Source organism: Heliangelus exortis, chromosome 10 (genome assembly GCF_036169615.1).
Source record: "Heliangelus exortis chromosome 10, bHelExo1.hap1, whole genome shotgun sequence".
NCBI lineage: Eukaryota > Metazoa > Chordata > Aves > Apodiformes > Trochilidae > Heliangelus > Heliangelus exortis.
Window position 1 is genome coordinate 18,234,921 of NC_092431.1, and position 21,434 is coordinate 18,256,354.

Here is a 21,434-nt window from a genome sequence, read left to right on the forward strand (position 1 = left end):
ACTGCAAATATAATAAATCCTGAGAGTTGAATACCTGTGTCAGCCTCGTGTTCTTTATTTTCATCTGTTAAGGGATTATCATGAAGTTTCAAATAGATCTCTATGGCAATTTGTGCTGCTTTAAAGTAGAACGGATGCTGTCGTAGTACATCTTCCAGTTTTAACAAGTCCACATAAGACCTAAGGGTAATCTTCCTCATACAGTAGGTGTGAAAGTCAAACTGGTCATCTGTGATTTCCACAAAATGCTGACACAACACAATATAACATTATTTAGCAAGTATTAACAATCAGGTACTAACCTTAACATTTTTAATACACTCTTCTCAAAGAAATCTTTTACTAAAAGCCTGTTGCTTGACAAACACATCCTTTTAGAAACATGAGATAACAAAAAACTTCCAAAAATAAAGCCATGGTTAACAGAAGGCATCTTAGTTCAGTTTTGGTTCTCATCTTTCTCTGAACAGTAAACTACTCTCTGACCATTTGCAGTTTAAGGGACAAAGGTTCTACATTTGTTGTATTTAAAAAGCACTTAAATTTTTCTTTTACAAACTCCTCTGATCTTTTCAGTCAAAAGTATAATTTTGACTTCCATCAAACACTGCAGCAATGAGTCCCACACTTAAATCACACATGGTGTAAGAAAATCCTTCCCTTCAAGGCCTGTTTTTCTCATTGTCACCTGATGTCCCCTTGTTTTGGTTTTGAAAAGCAGTGTAAAGTCATTCCCCTCTTCAGCTTCTCCATGTGTTTTTTTATCTCATACAACTTCATCCTAAACTCAGTTCCTTGGCAAAGCTGAGGATAAGACAGCAAGCATGACAAGCTAATTGCAATCTCTTCATGTCAAAGCTACTACCTGGCATAAATTTTACTTGTACTTTTCTAAGGAGGTGTGACACTCAGATGTAAACAGTCTGACAGATTTATATAAGGGAAATACTACTTGTCACTTAATTCCCAATACTGCCCTTTTGAGGGCTGCTCCACACCAACACACAGGATTTTTCAGCACTATTTATAATGAACAGTTCTGGGATCTTTCCACAACAGCAATTCCTCATGTCAGACTTACTACTTTTGAGCATCACAGAACATTTTTGGTTGGAAAAGACCAACTGTTAACCCAGAACTGCAAAGTCCACCACTAACCCATGTCCCTAAACACTGCATCTTCACAGTTTTTCAATACCCCCAGGGATGGTGACCTAACCACTTCACAGGGCAGTCTGTGCCAGGGCCTGACATTTCCAGTGAAGAAATTTTTCCTGATACCCACTCTAAACCACCCCTGGCACAGCTTGAAGCCATTTCCTCTTGTTCTATCACTTATTACTTGGGAGAAGAGACCAAGCCCCAACCTCACTACAGCCTCACTACAGTGGGGAGGGATGAAGTCTCCCCTCAGCCTCATCTTCTGCAGGGTAAACAATACCAGGTCCCTCATCCACTTCATCTGAGACTTGTCCTCCAGACCCTTTACCAGTCCTGTTGCTCTTCTCTGGACACACTCCAGCACCTCAATGTCCTTTCTGGAGTGAGGGGCTCAAAACTGAACACAGGATTTGAGGTGTGGCCTCACCAGTGCCACCAGTACATGGGGACAATCACTTCCCTAATCCTGCTGGCCACACTGATCCAGGCCAGAATGTTGCTGGACACCTTGGTGTTGTCCAGAACCCTCAGGTCCCTTTCTGCTGGGACACTTTTCCCCAAGCCTGCAGCATTGCCTGGGGTTGCTGTAACCCAAGTGTAGGACCTGAAACTTGGCCTTCTTGAACCTCATACCTCAGCCCATCAACCCAACTTCTCCAGGTACCCCTGGTAGAGCCTTTCTGCTCTCAAGCTGATCCACACTTCCTGCCAGCTTGGTGTCATCTGCCTTATGCATGGCCAAAGTATTCTTCTTGTCCCTCTTCTAGCAACCACACTGCTGAACATTGTATTTCTATGCTTTTTATCATGTAGTATTGAGACAGTGCAAATGTTGTCTTTGCATTCTTTCTTTGATAATTTCTTTTTATATCAACCCATGGAGTCCCTAGAGAGACACCTTAATAACTTCCATTATACAATGGAGATGATTATTTGCTGATTATTTGTTCCTACTCTGTTCTCACTGCCATGAACCAGCTATTAAATGCATGAGATCAACCTCCCTTCTTTTCTGGAGACAGTTTAGGCTGTGTGAAGGATCATATCAAAAGTATCTCTGAAATCCATAACACATTTTATCGACCAGACTGCCCTAAACATAACTGGCACCTCTAAAAGATTTTAAGTGGCATAGCTTTTTCTTACAAAAGCTTTGTTCATGATTTCTGAATACAACATATTTGCCTTATTTCTGATCTTTACTACACATTCAATCAATCCAACAAATGAAGTACACAGAGTGACACCATTCTTCAGGTATGTTTTTTTTTAGGGTGCCCTAAGTCAGCTCTTCATCTGCTGACCCAAGACAATTTACAGGATTAGTAGTTTCTTACACTAATTCATGTAGAAGGATTTTAGACAAATTCACTTAAAGGATTTGTGTTAACAGAATAGTCCTGGCAAACCACTTTGTTGATTTGTTCTAATTTGAGGATACTCCACAGAGTAGTCCTCTCTACAGGAAAGCACCAATACTGAAATCTCCTCAAGCTTCTCTATTTGCAAAAGGCACAGCTTCCTACTAAGTTTTCCTCTTTGAGCACTTTATTTGCACCCTCAGCTGCCTGGGTTTTTTTCTAGACTCTATTGTGCTACAAAAACCCAACAAAACCATGCTTAATTTTTTTAGAAGTCACGCATCTTAATTTTTTTTAGTTTGTTTCACTATGAATCTGCATGTAATGTGCAAGTTTTCCTGCTTCCTGGATTTCTACTTTAAGTTTTAAAGGCTTCTTTTATACTGTAGCCTAATATTCTTTTTGAGGGAGAATATATTTAATATTTTTAACAGTATTTTTGCATTTATTCTCTCTCTCTAAAATGCAATGGGTTAACAATAACCAAGGCAACATCTTTCCTTCCCTTTAAGGCTGGGCTTCTCAGCTCAGCCATGTTTTTTTGAACTTAAAAGTACACATACTCCTTGTGCCCAAATACCTATTTTTATGTACTCTGACAAAAGTTAAGACTATTTCTGAGACTTTTCTGTTCTTTCCTGCATCCTCAAATAACCTTACAGAATCCTTTTATAACACACAGTTTACAGTGGCATTTGTAGAAGGAAATGTAATTTAATCAACTCATCAGCAGTCAACATGAAATGAAATCTCTTCTGAAGATCCATGAAGTATACTTACTGCTCAGGAAGGAAACATATTAGCAATGTAAAATTTAGCTACTGCTTTCCAAGGCAGGCAGCTTAGCTAGATACCTACTCTCTCAATTTCATGGCATTTCTTAAGTGCTTCTCCAAATTTGTTCATTGCTTTGTAAGCTTGAGCACATTCTGTCTGGAACCACATGCACTGCATTTCATTCAAGTTCTCTACTGCTGAGGTTCCTTCCTAAAAGCAAAAAAAGCATAATAATAAAAAAAAAAAAAAGGTAAGTCACATTCAATTTGTTAACTGCTATTTATTTTATCCTGTTCTACTGTTTATTCTGGGGTTTTTTATCCTGTTCTAATTAAACACACAAATAAAGAGGCTACTCCAAAGAATGCTAAATTTCAAAACTGACAGCAAGCCAGATATGCCACAGTTAAGATGGACTTGCTTTGTTCATTAATTAAAAAAATAAACCAAACCAAAAATTCCTTCTATATTCCACTGACTGGAAGAGTCAGAAGGATGAAAGGTCAGGTAATGACCATTTATCTCCAACAGTTCCTCATCTCATTCAGTGTTTTGAAATCGTGTGCACAAATTATGTGTGCAAATGGCAGCATGAAGAAAAATGGCATAAAAGTTCTAGAATGTGGCATGACACTGATAACTGCAAGAATTTTATTTAATTATAATTAGAACTGTGTCTTTCAGAGAGCTGATGACATGAGTTATTTTGTATGTGGTTAGGAATAGAGAGCAGTGGCAAAGCAAAAAGGAAATACTGATAGCTTTGACACCTTCTGTTTCATAAAAAGAGATTACAGTTGTCTTTCAAATCTGGTATTTATATATTGTTGCATAGATCACATGCCTTTCAAGCTTAATGTCAAAGCCAGCTACTGGGGATGGATGCAGCCCATTCTGACTTTCCTATGGTCTTGTGAAAAACAGGCTTTTCTAGAACCATCCCAAGAGCCAAACCTGGGAAAATGACAGATGACATTTAAATGGAAGGGTAAGGAGAAAGCCCCAAATGAGAGAGAAAGGCAGTCCTTCAAACCAGTCTGATTTAGCATCTAAAAATCAGACCAATTGTTAGTTCCATTTTCATTATGCTTAATTGAGGTCATCTTTAATTATTGTACCTTAATTAAAAAGTTTGTATTTGAGCACCAGATGTAAGATCAGAAGGAGATTACTGGCCTTAGAGATGAAAGCTTGTTCACAAAAGGAAGATGATATCTGAGAAAGACTCTCACTTATTAGACACACAGAAATTTTATTACAAGAGAAGTCCCAATTCTCTAACTTACCACCACTAGGAAAAAACCAAAAGACATGGACTACCTTTTCAAATCTTTACAGGATCCTATAAAATCTACACTAAACCCAAAGACTTCTCAGGCATTTATTTTTTCAAAGCAGTAATCTCTAAAATGGGCACACTGTGTTTTTCCTACCTGGCAAAAAGAACAGAATCCAAGATTTGACTTTTCACTTAGCACAATGAAATCACAGTTAACACAAAAAGTTACTCCAAAAGGGATACTATTCAAAAGTTAAATGCAACAAACCCTTGTAAACTTAGAACACATTTCTTCTGCCTCTTTAATGGAATTTGCTTTCAACATATATTTTGCACATTTGGAGTTGATAAATCTGTCTGCCGTGTCCAAAGCCTGAGCCTCATCCATCCACCTTGCAGCTTCTTTAATATTTCCAGCATGCTTAAAGAGACAAAAAATCAGGTTAAATTAAGTAATGATAAACCATACATGCTTTACCCTCTCACTGTTTAACAAATTAGTTTTTTAGACATTTTTAAAAAAATAGCTTTCTTCAGGAAAGCAACCAACCTTTAAAGAAGGAAAGCAGAAAAATTACTCTTGTCCATCATGGAATCACATATGAATTTTTTCCTGAAAATGCTTAAAGGACATGTTAAACAATCCTATTCTGATACCATGCCACAATGCTGTACTTGGGAAATTGTTTTCAAGCAGTTAAAATAAAAGGGGGCAAGGTAAGAACACATAGAAGACATTTAAAAGATGAACTAAGCTTATTAAGGTGATTTTAAATATGTAGAGTGTAAGTTAAACAGAGAATTTATGTTCTGAAGAATACTTCTCCTTTATTGCCTTAAAAATCTTCATAGGGGCTTTTTCAAATGCACTAAAAAACATAAGCAGCCAAACAATACACTTATCTAGAGTAATTTTCCATGGATCATCCATGTGTCTTGGTTAATACAAGTTTAACACTTTAAAGATCACATTAAAGACATTACAGGAAAGTATAGGCATAAGTAAAAGTATTCCACTGTAACAAATTAATAATCTTTGGTCACTAAGAACAAGCCAAACACCAAACTTACCTTATAGATTTTTGCCTTGACAAGGAAGAGTTCTATCAAAGTGGGAGTACTTTCTATAGCAGCATTTATATATTCTAGAGCCAGGGATGGCTGCCCAATTTTATCATAATGTTGAGCCAAATAATATTGGACCCAGAGTAAAGTGGTTGGAGGTTCTTCTTTACCATCATCTGGAGGGGAAAAAAAGGAGGGAATTGTTTTGCTCTGTTTATTAAAACAACATGCCAGAAGCAGAGTGCTATAAATATAAGCCACTTGAAGATAATTCTGACTCTATTTCAGGCTGTCAGAACAGACTGGGAGTGACTTCATTGAACTTTTAAGCCTGTTTTGACAAGACCTGAGCATAAACTGTTCCCTTATACTTTTAAGGGAAAGGTAAAGTGAGTTACATGTCAGAAGGGAGCTGCATTTTGTTCCAGATAGCTCCTTAACACAGTTTAGTGCATGGTGTAGAGTTCTTACTTAAAACAGTTTCAGATGAAAGGTACAGCAAAAAGTCCTGCTTAATGCAAATGTTGCACAATAACATATATATATAGTTATATGTATAAGTATATATACTTATATACATATATAACTATATATATAACTATATATATATATATAACTATATATATAACAATATAAAGGCTTTCAGTATCTTCAGGATTTATGCTTTCAACCTGCAGACTTGAGTATTTTTAAACCAAACAGGCTGGCTGTCCAAATGCTGGCTTTAAAAGGATTTTCTGTTTCTACCTTTGACAAATTTATTGCCACTGTTTGCCTAAACAGATCCTAGAAAATATTATTACACACAAGTCAGTTCTGAAAGTTAGAGAGCTCTGTTGGAAATCCAAAATAATACTGAAGTCTTAGAAGCTCACTTCATTACTCAGTTTTGATGATGAAGCACAGCACTCTGCAGGGGGGGGGGGGAAAAGGGCTCTACTTCTGACAAAGGGTCCTGGTTCTTCAGTTTATGGTCCAACTTAAAACAGGCAATTATATGCATTTATTCATTGTAAGATAGCAGAACACAATTAATTTGAATGAAATTTCAGATCAAAGCAAATACTGAATTGATCTGAAGTAGCAGTAAGTTATTTCCTTTAAGCAGAAAAGCACAAATGTGCTTGAAAGGCTTGGACAAATTCAAACATTGAGTGGCTACACTGCAGCCTCCAGCATTAAATTCAAGGGAAAGGGCTATCAGGCAACTTAGAATAGAATTTCATAACAAAGTACTGCAATAATGTTTCTGCAAAGCAGGGAAATATCTGGTTATAACTTCAATAAAAATGCCTTCGCTTTTCCTCTCCAGCTGCCTCGGGTGGTCTGGTGTGGAGCTGCTTGGGGAGGCTCAGCAAGGTGGGGGGTTCTGAGGGAGCTGGATGCCATTCCTGGGTATCAAGGACTCCTCAAAGATAACTCTACCTGCTGGCTCCATGCCTTGTGGCAGAGCTGGTGAGATGCTGGCCAAGAGATGGTGTGAAGCATGGCCCAGAGCTGCAGCTGCAGCCAGAATGGTGCCTGCTCAGTAAGTACTTCTCCCCTGAATGTTGTTTTTCATGCTATCTTGATTATTACACCATTATAATCCACCTATCAAAAGTTCAAGACAATCCTCTTTTTTTTATATTCTATGCAGAAAAGCATTCTTGTAGATTTCACAATAAAAGAATTCTTGTAGATTTTTTGCTACAAAGAGGTTAAGCAAATGATTAAACAAATGCAATAAAACTGCCAGAGAAGAAACTGTAAAGGTTCAATTCCAGAAATGTAGAACCACAGCTCAAAAAAACAGCAACAAAATAGTTGCCAGCCAAACCCTGGAAAATGTATTTTGATCTTGATCAAAACCTGCAGGAACACAAACCCAGCCCCATCAAAAACTCCCAACATTCCCTCCCCATGAAGACTGTGCTACCAGTATCTGTTCTGTTCAGTTTTCTGAACAGAGCAACTCAAACTGTGAAAAAAAGAATGCTTCAACTTAAAAAAATGCAAGGAGCTGAGCCAATATGCAGATCCAGCAGAATTTTTAGAACAAGTGCCTAGATTTTGACTACAGACTTTACAGCTTAAATCCATTCTAAGGATGGCTGTGGTTCAGTTCTGCATTGGGAGAGAAAGAAAGGGGAAAAAACCCAAACCTATCAATTCCTTCACTCCCAACTGATTCCCTGCCTCTGAATGGTCACATAATGCTTACACCAGGCACTGCTTCCATGAAATATGCCACAGCACTCACCATTTGGGTTAAATAACCTGCAGCTTCTTAGAGAGGTTTCGTAACCTATCACGAGCTCTTCTATGATTGCCACCTACACATGCAAGACAAGACAAAAAAAAATAAAAATCTGTGGGCAAGATGGTATTTTATTTCAACTTCCAACTACTTGGTGTTACCCAAACTCGTTATTTTTAGTAAGAGAATTCTGCAATATCCTGAATTACAATACATATGGGAATGCACTCAATCTTGCCTCTTTTTTTAACAAATTAAGAACAAGTGTCCCTTGGTTAACACTTATGAAGCTTACAACTAAGTACATCTTCACTGTCTACACATTTCAGCTCAGCTCAAGGCTCTGTCTGTTTGTACTTGACTTTTTTCTGGGTGTGTACTAGGCCAGAACATACAAAAGTGCTGATGGAATTAACACTGAAAAAAAAAAAAATTATTATTCATCTCTTTAATGCATCCCAGCTAAGAGGCAGACCATGTAAAAAGTGGGGGCAATACCTACCTTCTCCTTATCTTTATATAATGACCTCAAAGTATTGAAGACTGGTGGGCAACCTTTGCTGAAATTCATCCTTAGAAACTTGTCCAGACATTCCTTAAACTTTTCACCTTGAGAGGAAAAAGACCTGTTGATTTTGTTTTACCACACATTACTTGTCAATTGCAGAGAGTTGATACTGCTAAAACATTAGTATCTAAGAAACACAAGTGTTGATCACTACCTGTTCAGATAAAAATAGACTTACCTGACAAAAAGTTTAATGGTAATCTTCTTGGAACTAGTCCCCTTGGGTATTTAGTCCAGGCCTCTTCATAGATCTTTAGTCTCTCCATCATATTAGCTGGAAGGGAATTTCACCATTAACTTTTTCCTTCTTTTTTTGGCAAGAAGGAAAGAGGGGGGCAGGGAATGCTTTTTATCTGGTTTAAAAAAGAATGGGAACATACAGCAACTAATGGGCTCTATACTTCCTAAACAACACTCATGTCAATTTTCTTATTTTTAAAACTGCTGTACTAAATAATTTCAGGTAAATTCCTCTTCCAGCAGTGGAAGACTAACTGCTTATCACTCCTTTGAGTTCCTGCCTTATCACTGTACAAAAGTCTTGAGCAAAGAAAACCATTCAGGAGAATAATTCCAAAACGAGTACTACCTACAACGTAAGATTAAGATGACAAACGGCTAAAGAAAAATTTTAAATAAAAATTGATTTTTTAAAAAAATAATCATTTTCTTTCAGCCCCAAAGACTACTGTATTTCTGTTGTTCTGACTTTAAATAAGACCCTGTAGCAACAATACAACCAATACTTCCAGTCTTTCCTGAAAGAAGAGAGTGAAAAGCAAAACTTAAATGAGGACTTCTAAAATAACAGCCTCACTATTTGGACCAATACAAGGTTTCAATAAATATAAATCCAAAATCTGTAGGAACAACTTATTTACTACAACGTATCAAATCATTACCTGGTTTAAGTGCCTTTTCTAGGCCTTTGTAGTAGGCCCAGTTTTCAGGATTTCTTTCTTGCAGTCCTTTGTAGACTTCAACCGCTTCTTCGAGTCTGCCGAGCTGAAGCAGGAGTTCACCTGCAGGAAATCCACAAAGTTTTAAATGAAGGGATCAAGATACTGAAGCAGTGTAATATTAATCACTCCATAGCAGAAGATTAGATAATCCTTAACTTCATGTAGATTCTATATTCTTAGAAAAAAATCAGTGACATCACAAACGAGCTGACAGATAAAACTTTTACTTCGACAACAGGTGCAATTACAGTAAGATTCTACAACTCAGCCAGTAACTCTTGGAACTTACTTGAAAATTTAATGTTAAAAGCAAGATGCACGTGTTTTTCTCACTTACTGAAGTGACTGGTTTTTACTACAGAAGGCAATTAAAAGCTGCACATGGTATTTCATGTATATAGCATCTTGAATACCAAATTGAAACTGTAGAGCTGCAAATAAAAGAATGGTTCTTCAGTCTGGTATTTCATAAAGCCAGCTTCAATGCTTTAAATCAAGCCATTGATCTGATTAATGAATGCAACATTCTGCAAGCAAGTTTCTTCTCAAGGATATTTCAGTACAAGATACAACTGTTTAAAGCAAAGCTGAGATCTAACAACAGCACAGAGCAGCTTTGCTGATGCTGGGGTTGAAACAAAAGTCAAGTTCCCATTTCATGATGAGCAACCATCCTTTACAAAGCTCTGCTATGGCAAATGTTAGACACTAAAAGATTACACAGCAGAGGTGATACAGGGTCATCCTAGATTAAAGAAAGGCTTTCTCATCTGGTTTTGAGACAAAAAAAGACAGTCAGTGTTACCTCTCTCCTTCCCTATGTCATGCAACTGGCACGCAATTTTGTCAAGAGATGCTGCTTCCCACAGATGGGGTAACTTGAGGACAGGGAAAACATCAATAATTCATTTGCTGAGAATGATACAATCTGGAAAATAAATCTAAATTCTTTGAAGTAAAAGTTATAATTTTTATCTAATTGTGGAAAATGCCAATACTATTTTCACTGTTCTCAGTTTGTTTATATGATTTTATGAAATCAGAAAATGGTTTGGGTTGGATGGACCTTAAAGCTCACCCAGTCCCAATTCCCCAGAGAATGGGCAGGAACAGCTCCCAGCAGACCAGGCTGCTCCAAGACCCATCCAACCTGGCCTTGAACACTTCCAGGGAGGGGGCTGCCACAGCTCCTCCGGATAACACGTTCCAGGGTCTCACCACCCTCACAGGAAACAATTTCTTCCTAATCTCTAGCCTAAATCTACCCTCTTTTTCTTTGAAGCCATTGCCCTTCAGCCTATAACTACATGCCCTTGTAAAAAGTCCCTCCCCAGCTTTCCTATAGCCCCTTCAGGTACTGGAAGGCCAGTATATGGTCTCCTTGGAACCTTCCCATCTCCAGGCTGAACAACCCCAACTCTCTCAGCCTCTCTTCATAGCAGAGGTGCTGCAACCCTCTGATCATCTTCATGGCCCTCCTCTGGACTCCCTCCAACAGCTCCACGTCCTTCCTGTGTTGCAGCCCCAGAAATGGCCACAGTATTTTAAGTGGGATCTCACAAGAACAGAGTAAAGGGGAAGAATAACCTCCCTAAACCTGCTGGACATGGTTCTTTAGATGCAGCCCAGGATGATCAAACATTGAGTTCCATAAGATGGGAAAAGCTTACAGAACAAGCACTGCTTTGTACACTATGCTATCAAATGTACCTTCAGAAAGTAATTACCTTTTGTTTCTTCAACAGCCAGTTTATCACAGATCTGCTTTTCATAGGTACAAAGATGCTCCAGAGCTTCTTTAAATAGCCCTGCCTCCCGGAGGACTTGGTTTTGATACAGCAGCAGTTCACTGTACTCATAGTCCACTTTATCAGGTGATGTCTGCACAGGAAAGCAAAACACACACACAAGTTCAGCCTTCTAGAACCCTCCTGACATTTAATGCACTTGCTAAAAGACACTGCATAAGGTTTTCATGTCATGAAAGGAAGCAGTGTTTTATTTTTTGCCTAAGTAACAATCCACATAGAAATGTCATGTTTTACCTGCTGTGTCTTTCTAAACTCCTCTAAAATTTTGGCTGCCATTTCATAGTCTTCCAGCAGATGGTAAGCAATAGCATAACCAATCCATGATGCTCGCTGTGCAGGTCGGAGCTGAAGCAACTGGTATCTTGTTTCCTGCAAAAAAGTAGCTACTAATTTTCCTGACTTTATTCTCATGCTCTGTAAAACTCATTGGGTAATACTGCATCTTCAGTATTCTAATATTTTAAAAGTGCCACTTAGAATTGATTTTCAATATGCAAATTTCTTTTTTTAACTAAAAGAAAAACTTTAAAACACTATGATGGTCTTGACTGAATGAAAAAAAAAAAACTCCACACAAAGTAACACATCACATCCAGCTAAATGCTGATGAGTCAGAATAATCTTGTTAACATATGACACACATGTTTTTCCTGTCTTACCACTTATGAAGAGAATGCAATTAAGGATACTTTGGGCTGACTTGAAACATTTATTATGTACTTCACCTTGGAAGCACATAGGTATTAAATCATTACAAGCGTTGTTAGACAAAATAGGTCAGGTAAGCACATCCCTATTTTCAGTGAGAAGTTAATTACAGCTGGAAGATGCTGATTTGCTTGGTATCATGCTGTTCTACTTTGAGGGAAAAGTTATGTGTTTTGTTGCAGACTCCTGAAAGGAGTTTATTTTAAACATCATTTAAAATAAAGGAAAAAAAGTTATTACCTACTAAAAAAGTCCAAACAGAAGTAAAAGATAAAGTATGAAAAATGAAGTATGAAAAGATAAAACTGACAGCAGTCTTACTAGAATGAAGATCACTCAAAATATTATAAAGTAGGAGAGTGTGAAAGTTGGAGCCAAAAAAAAAAAAGCAAAACAAAACATTCTACAGTCTTATTCCTAATTTTGAGAGTAAATGCACATTTTCTGGAAACCAGCATATGATCAATCATGAATTACTGGTTTCTAAGCATGTTAACAGTTAACCCTTAATGCATTCTACAACCACAATCTTGCAGCTCACAGGATATTTGGACCCAAAGGAGCCAACACCAATGGCCAGATTGGCTGAGAAGCAAATTAGATGGTCCATGCACTTGCTTTGTATTGCTACTCATTGCCAAGAGAAAACTGGTGTCCACTGATCTAAAGAAGAAGGGGATACATGGGAAAAAGTTATTAAAAAATATAAACTCCTTTGCCTGAACAATCATCTTCTGATCACATGGCCTTTTACCTGCAGGAATCCTTCCAAGAAAAGAATAAAAAAAACAGGGATTCTCTATAGATGGATTATGTAGCATTTAAATAAATAAATAAAGGTAAACAATTTTGCACTGAGCATAAAAGAGTAATTTAATATGCCATTAAATCTGAATACTTCATAGAAATTGCTCAGTAGAATGTCTGCTTTTACTTTCATCAGGTATTGAGTAGCACAAAATTTTAACACTCTAACAGTATATTTTTTGAAGTTTCATGAAATAATTTGCCACCTTTGCTGCAGCCCCTCAGAAGCCAGTAACAAATGCAGGTAGGTTTACTTACCCTGTAACCTTCAAGATCCCTCATTTGAATCTGTAGCAGAGAAAGATCTCTCAAGATTTGAAGATTGTCTTTGTCCCATTTCAGTGCATTTCTATAGCATTTGATAGCTTCATCATACTTCTTGTCTGACCTCTGAAGAAGGCCATAGACATGCCAGCCTGGATAGCTGTCAAGGATTCTACTTCAGAATTCAAGCAAGGAGAACACAGATAAACACAGCATTGAGAGAAGAGTTGGTAAAAAGCTCTTAAGTTGTTTTCTAAGTGGAAGGTAATGGTATTGCAACCCTTACAATTCTTTTCTTCAGCTTGCAAACTGAAATCTTTTTGCCAGTTAGATGCACAGGGCTATTCCAAACACATTTGTGAGTAAAGGCTTTTATTAGACATCTGGAGCCCTTGCAGTTCCTGCATTCTAAGTATATGACAAGTCCTTATCAATGTGACATGAAAGCCCTGTTTCAAAAAGGATACAGACATGACTCTTCAAGTCATTCCTTAGGCCTCTACGCACAAGTTCATAAGCTTCCTCTTTCTTTCCTAGACAGTTTAATGTTAGTCCTTTCATTGCCAAGGTTTCTAAAACAAACAAACAAACAAAAGTATCAGTTATTCATTTCCATAGTTTTCAAAGCTCAATGTAGCAACTCTAAATACAGTATAAATGCAAATTGAGAGTCAGCAGCATGAAGATTTTGCATTCACTTTCATGTGGAAAAACACACTAGCAGATTACTCCCCTAAGTGCATCACACAACAGTAAAATTTGTGCATTGCTCCCACCAAAAAGTGAAGCTGTGTTTTATTTTAAAGGCATTAAAAACACACTAGCAGATTACTCCCTTAAGTGCATCACACAACAATAAAATTTGTGCATTGCTCCCACCAAAAAGTGAAGCTGTGTTTTATTTTAAAGGCATTAAAAACTATCAAATATTTTGAACAGGAGTTTTTTACTGTCAAGGAGCATTATAGCCACTCAAGTATTTGTGCACAACATTGAGGCTTCCACAGATGTCAAACCAGTTGGCAAAGAAAAAACCAATTAATTTTTGGACAGTGGAAAGACTCTCAACTCAGTAGTAAGAACTGAACTCCAAATACAGCAAGAGACTTCTCTGGCAGTAAGACCTCCAGAAAAAGCAGCAGACCACAGAGCTGACAGACAAACTGTTGAAAAATATTCAATTCCTTCCTTTTGTCTTGCACTTCTACAAAAGTGAGTAAACAATTTCCCCAGGAAAGTGATGTAAGCACTGCATCACTTACCAGTATTAAGAAACTTGCACCATGCTATAATGATATCAGACTTAGAGCATAAAGTTTGATAAGCTATGATTATGGGTAGGATCAGTCTTTAAAATACATATCTTACCAACAATTGCTTAATACAGTGCAGGTTTCTGGATGCTCTTAATGCTTTATAGGCAAAAGGTGAACAAAAAAGTGCTATAAATATTTATACAACTTACAAATTATTGCTCTGTCCCAAAGCATAGGAAAAAAAAAAGAGAACAGATGCCCTTAGAAAACTTACCTCCATGTTCTGCAAACTTTGGGTTAGAAAGGATCTGCTTACAGAACTTCAGCCCATTTCTATACTGCTTATGTTCATAACACCTCTGTTGAAGAAGAACAAAGTACCTTTATTAAAAAAAAGAGAAGTTTTTCTGCAGCCCTGAAATTAAGCATCAGTGCAGGTAGGGCTTTTAGACAATATACTAATATTTTAATGAATCATGTTTAATGAGCTTCATGTGAATAAAAATTCTTTCAATTACTAGAATAAATAGTAAATGTTAGTGAGAACATGAATTTAAATGTGTTACTCAAGGCACATGATCATCCAGCAATTTCTGAGGTAAGATACCATAGAATACATAAAATCCTACCAACATAGAACCTTCCTGTAACATAAAAGCAAACCTTAACCATAATTTATCTTGGTAAGTACTCAGCTCACTTTGGCTCAATCATCTTTCACAGAAACACAAGACAGCTTCCAGCAACCATACAGGCAGAAGAGAAAATGAAATCATTAAAACTTTGCTAAAACTATCTTTGGAAGCAACCTCTTATGATAAACAGGAATGCCACATATCCTACAAATACAACTTGTATGTAACATTATCTTGCTGTACTGGAAATTAAGACATCATTCTACAGCTTTATTAAATACAACTCTTAACAATCTGCTTGTGTCTGAGTCTCATTATGCAAGGTGACTGCAATGCAAATAGCACACAGCATCAATTTTTAAAACCAGTTCTTGCATTCAGTTAATCCACTCCTTGTGCTGATCTGTAAACAGAAGCTGTAAACACCAATTCAGACACTTTAAGTCACTTCAGCAAATGCTAAGAATTTCTTAGGTTTCATTTTACTGTAATACCAATGCTCCAGCTTGTAAAGAAAGTAGAAAGAAAAAAATAAATACATTGCTTGAGCACAGACCCAAGTCCTACAGTAACTCAAAAGTCATTCAGACCAGGATCTCACTGACTCCAGTTGATCAGTTCTGCTGGCAGGAGTATAAAACCTGGTAAACAGCCAATAATTTTCACATCATCCTGAAGCTGTTGTGTAGGATTCCACATTTCCTCCATATGCCCTGAATTAATTTTGCAAGAACAGGTCTGTATGGCTGTATGGACACTCTTTGTCCTCATCAAAAAAGAGGAGAGGCAGACACAACACATCTTCCCATCAAGCTGCCAGTTCTAAAAATAAAACTCTAAAAAGTAACATGAATGTTAGTGAAATGCTTAAAAAAAGAAAATGGCCTTTCTAGCCCAACTGCTCTGCTTGATGTTGGTTTTGCATCATGAAAGGTGCTGGTTATTGCTGTTTGCTCTTCCAAAGCACAGATGAAGACCAATATATTTCAAAGGTTAAAAAAAAACCTGGTCTACCACTATGTGGATGTATTTTTTTTCTAGGTACCAAGAGATACCTAGCCTAGGTACTTCTTTCTAGGCACCAAGAGGCATCACAAAGCAAGGATGCTGCTTCCCCTATCTTCTCACCACTCTTTGCAGAAACAGAAACATGGGGAAAGGAAAAGGAGGAGAAGAATGGGGGGAGAGGTGGGGGAGAAGAATGGGGGGAGAGGTGGGGGAGAAGAATGGGGGGAGAGGTGGGGGAGAAGAATGGGGGGAGAGGTGGGGGAGAAGAATGGGGGGAGAGGTGGGGGAGAAGAATGGGGGGAGAGGTGGGGGAGAAGAATGGGGGGAGAGGTGGGGGAGAAGAATGGGGGGAGAGGTGGGGGAGAAGAATGGGGGGAGAGGTGGGGGAGAAGAATGGGGGGAGAGGTGGGGGAGAAGAATGGGGGGAGAGGTGGGGGAGAAGAATGGGGGGAGAGGTGGGGGAGAAGAATGGGGGGAGAGGTGGGGGAGAAGAATGGGGGGAGAGGTGGGGGAGAAGAATGGGGGGAGAGGTGGGGGAGAAGAATGGGGGGAGAGGTGGGGGAGAAGAATGGGGGGAGAGGTGGGGGAGAAGAATGGGGGGAGAGGGGGGCCATCCAAAGCAAGATGAACTTAAAGAGGAACAATTCAACAAAGGAATGACAGAATGAGTGGGAAGGGACTTTCAAGTATCTCCTAGTTGAACACCTCTGCAGTCTGCAGGGACATCTTTCAGTACAGCAAGCTGGCCAAAGCCCTTTCCATCCCTGACTTTCACCACCTTCAAAAGAAAACTCCCTCTGCCAGCAAGGACAGGAAAAGTTATCAGGGCAACCACCTAGCAGAGGAAGATCAAGGGTGAGGTAAAAGGAAATCTGTATAGCTCTCTTTTATTATGATTAAACTTTATTATTCACACCTTTTAGTCATTACCTGCTTTTAAGTAGGTTTTCAAGACTGGCTGAGTCACTTTAATCAGCCACTGGTCAGGGCTTACAGGTGACAACACAAGAGGATCAAGCTTTTTTTTTTTTTTTTTTTTTTTTTGTTATTTCTAACACTGCAATCATCAGTCATAAAAGCTACCGCCCAGGCCTCCTCCCTGCAAGAAGAACCAGCATTTGCTCCCACCTAGGTAGGTGTGGAAGCAGCAAAACCTGTCACCAAAGTGATGCAGCCACAGGAACCTGGGAACATGTCTCTGGTGTTTAGCTAAGGCCCTATCACCAGCAGAAGGGGTGTTGTGGGGTTCCCCAATTTGCCTTGAAGTACAGCTGCTCAGGCACTAGCTACCAACACCAAATCTTATCTCTGAAACAGCTCTGTTTTACATATTCTAACAATCAGCCTTTCACCTTGGAGATTCAGAAAAGTCAGCCAAGATGGCATATATGCTAGACAGGAATCACTAGCACATGGATTTTCCTGAGAATAATACCCAACTTACGAAGCAAGGTACTTTGTGGCAGCAAACTCACACAGAGTTGTAACAAATTATCCCTTTGGGCTGCACAGGGGAAAAATTTATGTGTTTATACCCACTTATATCTAAGGTAAGGATCCCATCAACCCCAAGAACACCAGGTATGGCCAATAACTTATCAGGAACTGATCATGTATGTGTCTCACCTAAAATATCAAATTTAGAACTAGCCACAGCTCTGCATATCCTCCAGCAAAATATCATAGGTCTCCCTTTCAGACATTGCTAGAACAAGACAAGTTGTGATTTCCTTTCCACAATTCCTCCAACTTTTCAGGTTAATACCTAAAGCCAATCTCATTCTCTTAATGGTAAGATTTCACTCATTCTATGAGTCTCCTTACTGTATATATGTATGTATTCTATGCACACACCACTGTATGACTTGGCCAGCAGAAGGAAGGGAATAAATTAAATCGAGGTCATGTTTTGCCCTTCAGAAAAGGAGATTGTTTCAAAGTGTTTCCAAAAGTGTCAGTGAGATTTCACTCCTTGAAGTCATGCACATACACTTCATTCTCCAAAGAGGTTATGGACTAACAAGTTTAAATAAAGGTGTGAAGGAGAGACAAAGAAATCATAAATGCAGCATATGGTACCATGGCTGGTACAAGCCTTGGTGAATCTATGGCTTCAAGGAAGAGAAACATGAAAGAAAAATCTTTTAAGAAAAATGAGACAGTAAATATTAAAAAAGGGAAAAGGAGGAACAGAAAGAATAATGCAAGGAGTGTGAGTAACACACAGTCTGAGAGAGAAAAGCCTTAAGAGAGTGAGTAGGCTCTGAGTAAAAGGAAAAACAAAGAACCAGTAATAATTAAAAAGACACAAAAAAATCCCCAACAAAACAAAAATCTAAGAAGCAAAAATGGTGTCACCTCAAGTATTCTTGGGACATAGACAGAGGCTTGCTGGAAGCAGCAGTGGTCTTAATCTGGGTAGTTTATTTCCTCACAGATTACTAGCTTGTGGTAGATACTGCCAGGCCTTCAGCCCTTACTTTGCCACAGCTGTTCTGCAGAAGCAACCAACTTATTTCTCTGTGCCACAGACCACTAAAAAAGCACAGCTGCCTTCTGTAAGCTAAACTCCTACACATACAGACTTCCAAAGTCAGCAGTCACAACCTGTTAGTGATGCTCGACAGACAACTGCTCCGGCTCTGCTTTGTGCCACCACCTACTTAGAAAACATAAAAGCTAAAATTCTAATTCAGAATGCTCACCTTTAGAAGAAAATGCTTTATTATGCTTTAGAAGAAAAGCATCTGAATCCCCATCAGCACTGAATCTCTATTACACATTTGCTGCCCTTCAAAGCTTCTCCTCTCAAAAGTTAGCAGATGTTTTAAGTTTTTCTATACATGCTGTGGCCAGGAATACAGCCCACTCCAAAAATACCAAGGTTCTTTTCATAGTTTTTAATGGATTTTGTATATTTATGGCAAGGGAACAGCACCTGCTTTAATGCAAGTTTATAAAGAATCAAAAAGGTGAGCCAGATGGAGTAGGACTGCTTCAAAATCAGGCAAGACCACAGCAGGTAGGAGAGAGCTTGCACCCCCTGTCCCCACCAGTATTGACTCAATGGATTGAATACATGGCAATTACAGAATTATTCTTGTAGAAAAGACCTTTAAGATGTCCAAGCATAACCTAACCCTACCAGAGGCAGGTAACTAATTCTACTAGACCAAACCTGACAGTTAAATTCTAAGGAACAGAGCCAGACCATACTCTCTAGAACCCCAAGTCTGAGGTGGAAGGAGAGCCCATAATCTGGTGTTTTTATCTGTAAACTGTATTAGGGCATCTGTTGCAGAATCAATCTTTGGCCAGGGGGTGTCTGACACATTCACAGGTCTCTCCTTGATGGGAATTAGCTCCTTTCTAACTCTGAAAACTACAGCTAGTGAATAAAACTGACTTGGATTCTTAGGCAGCTCCTCCAGTTACCCAAAAGGCTATAAACAAGAGCTATGCCACTAATTATAGCTGCAGTCCTTAGGGCTGCTGAGAACAGCAGAGATGACTTTTATTCCAGCTTAATTCACTTTTGTTTTCTTCATATATTGTATAAACAAATACATTTTCACCAGTGTGAGTTAGAAATTCGACAAGTTTGAAACAATCTCTACTTGTTCACATTCTTGAAGCAGACAGCACATTTTATTTCCAATATATTCCTTCCCTCTCTAATTAGATATTTTAATAGTCAAGTACATAGGGATCCAACTAGAATACAAGGGCAATAGGTAAGAGCAGCATTTTGACAGGCAGGTATGGATCTCAGCACCAAACACACAGCACATGACAGACCAGATTCTGCCATCACACATGAAATACTTTGCACACACTCCCTTCCAGAAGTGCAAATCATCTTTATGACAAAACAGCTGTCATGTCCTGCAAGAACTTAATGACTGAAGAGTTTAATAGCCATTCCAACCTAAATTTGCTATTTGTAAGACATTTCATAATCACTACACTGCATATTAAAGCACCCAGTGATGTCAATAGTTACAGACAACAGCTCTGAAGTGGGATGCCAGGAGCTACCACAGGTCTCAGAAGCAGCTTCCCAGCACAGTGAATTTACACTGCCACCAGGTATGACCCAACCTCAGCAAAGAATCACCTAAATTAAAAGGACACAAAGCAGAAAACCACCTTTCTAGCAATGGAGAAGATGCATATGTTAACCTGTGACACTTATCTAGCTGATTTAAAGCCTTTAAAACCACTTTGCAGAGGGGGGGGGGGGGGAAAAAAAATAAAACCAGTCTCACATGAAGGCTGAATTTTGCAGCTGATTAACCAGCTGAGAAGCAGGTGGAAAAGTGTCTCACAAGCAAGCTGAGGGTAGGCATAAAGGTGAAGTCACCTTTTGTCTTCTTACCTGGAAGCATGCAAAACTAGAGTTTTCCTTAAGACTAAACACCAAAGCAAAGAATGTATGGTTTTCCTCCCCAAATGGGAGCACTAGGGTCTTTTTATCCTTACTTAGAATCATAGAATTAGCTGGGTTGGAAGGGACCTCAGAGATCATCAAGTCCAACCCTTAAACCCTTAAACCCTTACTTGGACCAGCACAGCTGGTTTCAATAGGGTGGGGTCAGAGTAAAAAGGATATAGCAGACCCAAAAGAGTGGAATGGGACCAGGTTCCTGATTGTTTAGTCCTTTGACCTGGAACAGTAACAAAATAGTGTGCAATTTCCATTAAAAATACAGTTTGCAAAAAAAAAAACAAACAAAAAAACAAACAAACAAAAAATTTAAATAAATACAAAAAACCCCACACCACAAACCAACCAACCAAAAACAAACCCCACAAAAAAAAAAAAAAAAAAAAACCACAAAAAATCCACACACAAAAACAACAACAAAAAAGAACTTTTAGCTGTTTTCTCCTCTAAGATTATGCATTTTTCCCAGGTCACACATTTAACTCTTCACGACAGTTTTTTAAGCTTCAGTAATCTGCAAACTAATTGAATTAAGGCAAATGCAACCCAGGCACTTTAAAAAAAAACAAAAAGAAAAAAGAAAACAAAACCAACCAACAAAAAAAACCCCACAAACCAAAACAACAACAAAAAGAAAACAAAACAAAAAACCAACCAAACAAAAAAACCCACTAAGTAACAAACCCAAAGCCACCACCAAAAACCCCACAGGAAATCACTCTTTAATGGTTGTAACTCTGTTATACCAAGCATCCTACTTTAATCAATGCCACAATGTAAAAAAAATTGTAAAAAAATTTGATTTTCTTCACCAAAATCACATCTGGCCCCAAAGACAGGAGGAGCTTAACTTCTCATCACTGGTTCTCTGTACTCAGCCTCTCTTCCTCAGCAGGCAACAGCATTAGAAGAGGCAACATGCCACAGACCATCATATACAAGAGTTAGGCAATTGCTAAAGCTGCTTCTTACACAAAACAGTTCTGTTGATTAACACCCCAGAGCAATGGAAGAGGACAGCTGGTTGTGATTTGACAGAAGTGATCTACACATGTGCCAGGCAGAAAGGGACCTGGGAGTCTGGAT

General features: G+C 38.5%; 1 protein-coding gene and 1 long non-coding RNA gene across 3 annotated transcripts in view; both read right to left on the reverse strand.

The window, feature by feature from the left end:
• Positions 1-21,434, reverse strand: part of NAA15 (N-alpha-acetyltransferase 15, NatA auxiliary subunit) — a 39,417-nt gene that overhangs the window by 9,872 nt on the left and 8,111 nt on the right. The window contains exons 2-14 of one of the 2 annotated variants that reach the window (XM_071753785.1): positions 14,533-14,617; positions 13,470-13,574; positions 12,997-13,154; positions 11,458-11,592; positions 11,140-11,293; positions 9,353-9,472; positions 8,629-8,724; positions 8,385-8,491; positions 7,886-7,958; positions 5,650-5,819; positions 4,847-4,999; positions 3,381-3,509; positions 35-248 (exon numbers count right to left, since the gene is read on the reverse strand). In XM_071753785.1, coding sequence (XP_071609886.1) covers positions 35-248; positions 3,381-3,509; positions 4,847-4,999; positions 5,650-5,819; positions 7,886-7,958; positions 8,385-8,491; positions 8,629-8,724; positions 9,353-9,472; positions 11,140-11,293; positions 11,458-11,592; positions 12,997-13,154; positions 13,470-13,574; positions 14,533-14,617 — 1,699 coding nt within the window. Of the gene's footprint in view, positions 1-34; positions 1,125-1,588; positions 3,510-4,846; positions 5,000-5,649; positions 5,820-7,885; positions 7,959-8,384; positions 8,492-8,628; positions 8,725-9,352; positions 9,473-11,139; positions 11,294-11,457; positions 11,593-12,996; positions 13,155-13,469; positions 13,575-14,532; positions 14,618-21,434 lie in introns of those variants that run through there. The other variant, XR_011727788.1, reaches the window with a different exon arrangement.
• Positions 9,621-11,133, reverse strand: LOC139800567 (uncharacterized). Its single transcript, XR_011727797.1, has 2 exons — positions 10,218-11,133; positions 9,621-9,843 (listed from the first exon to the last, which is right to left on the reverse strand). It is a non-coding gene; the product is annotated as an uncharacterized lncRNA (long non-coding RNA).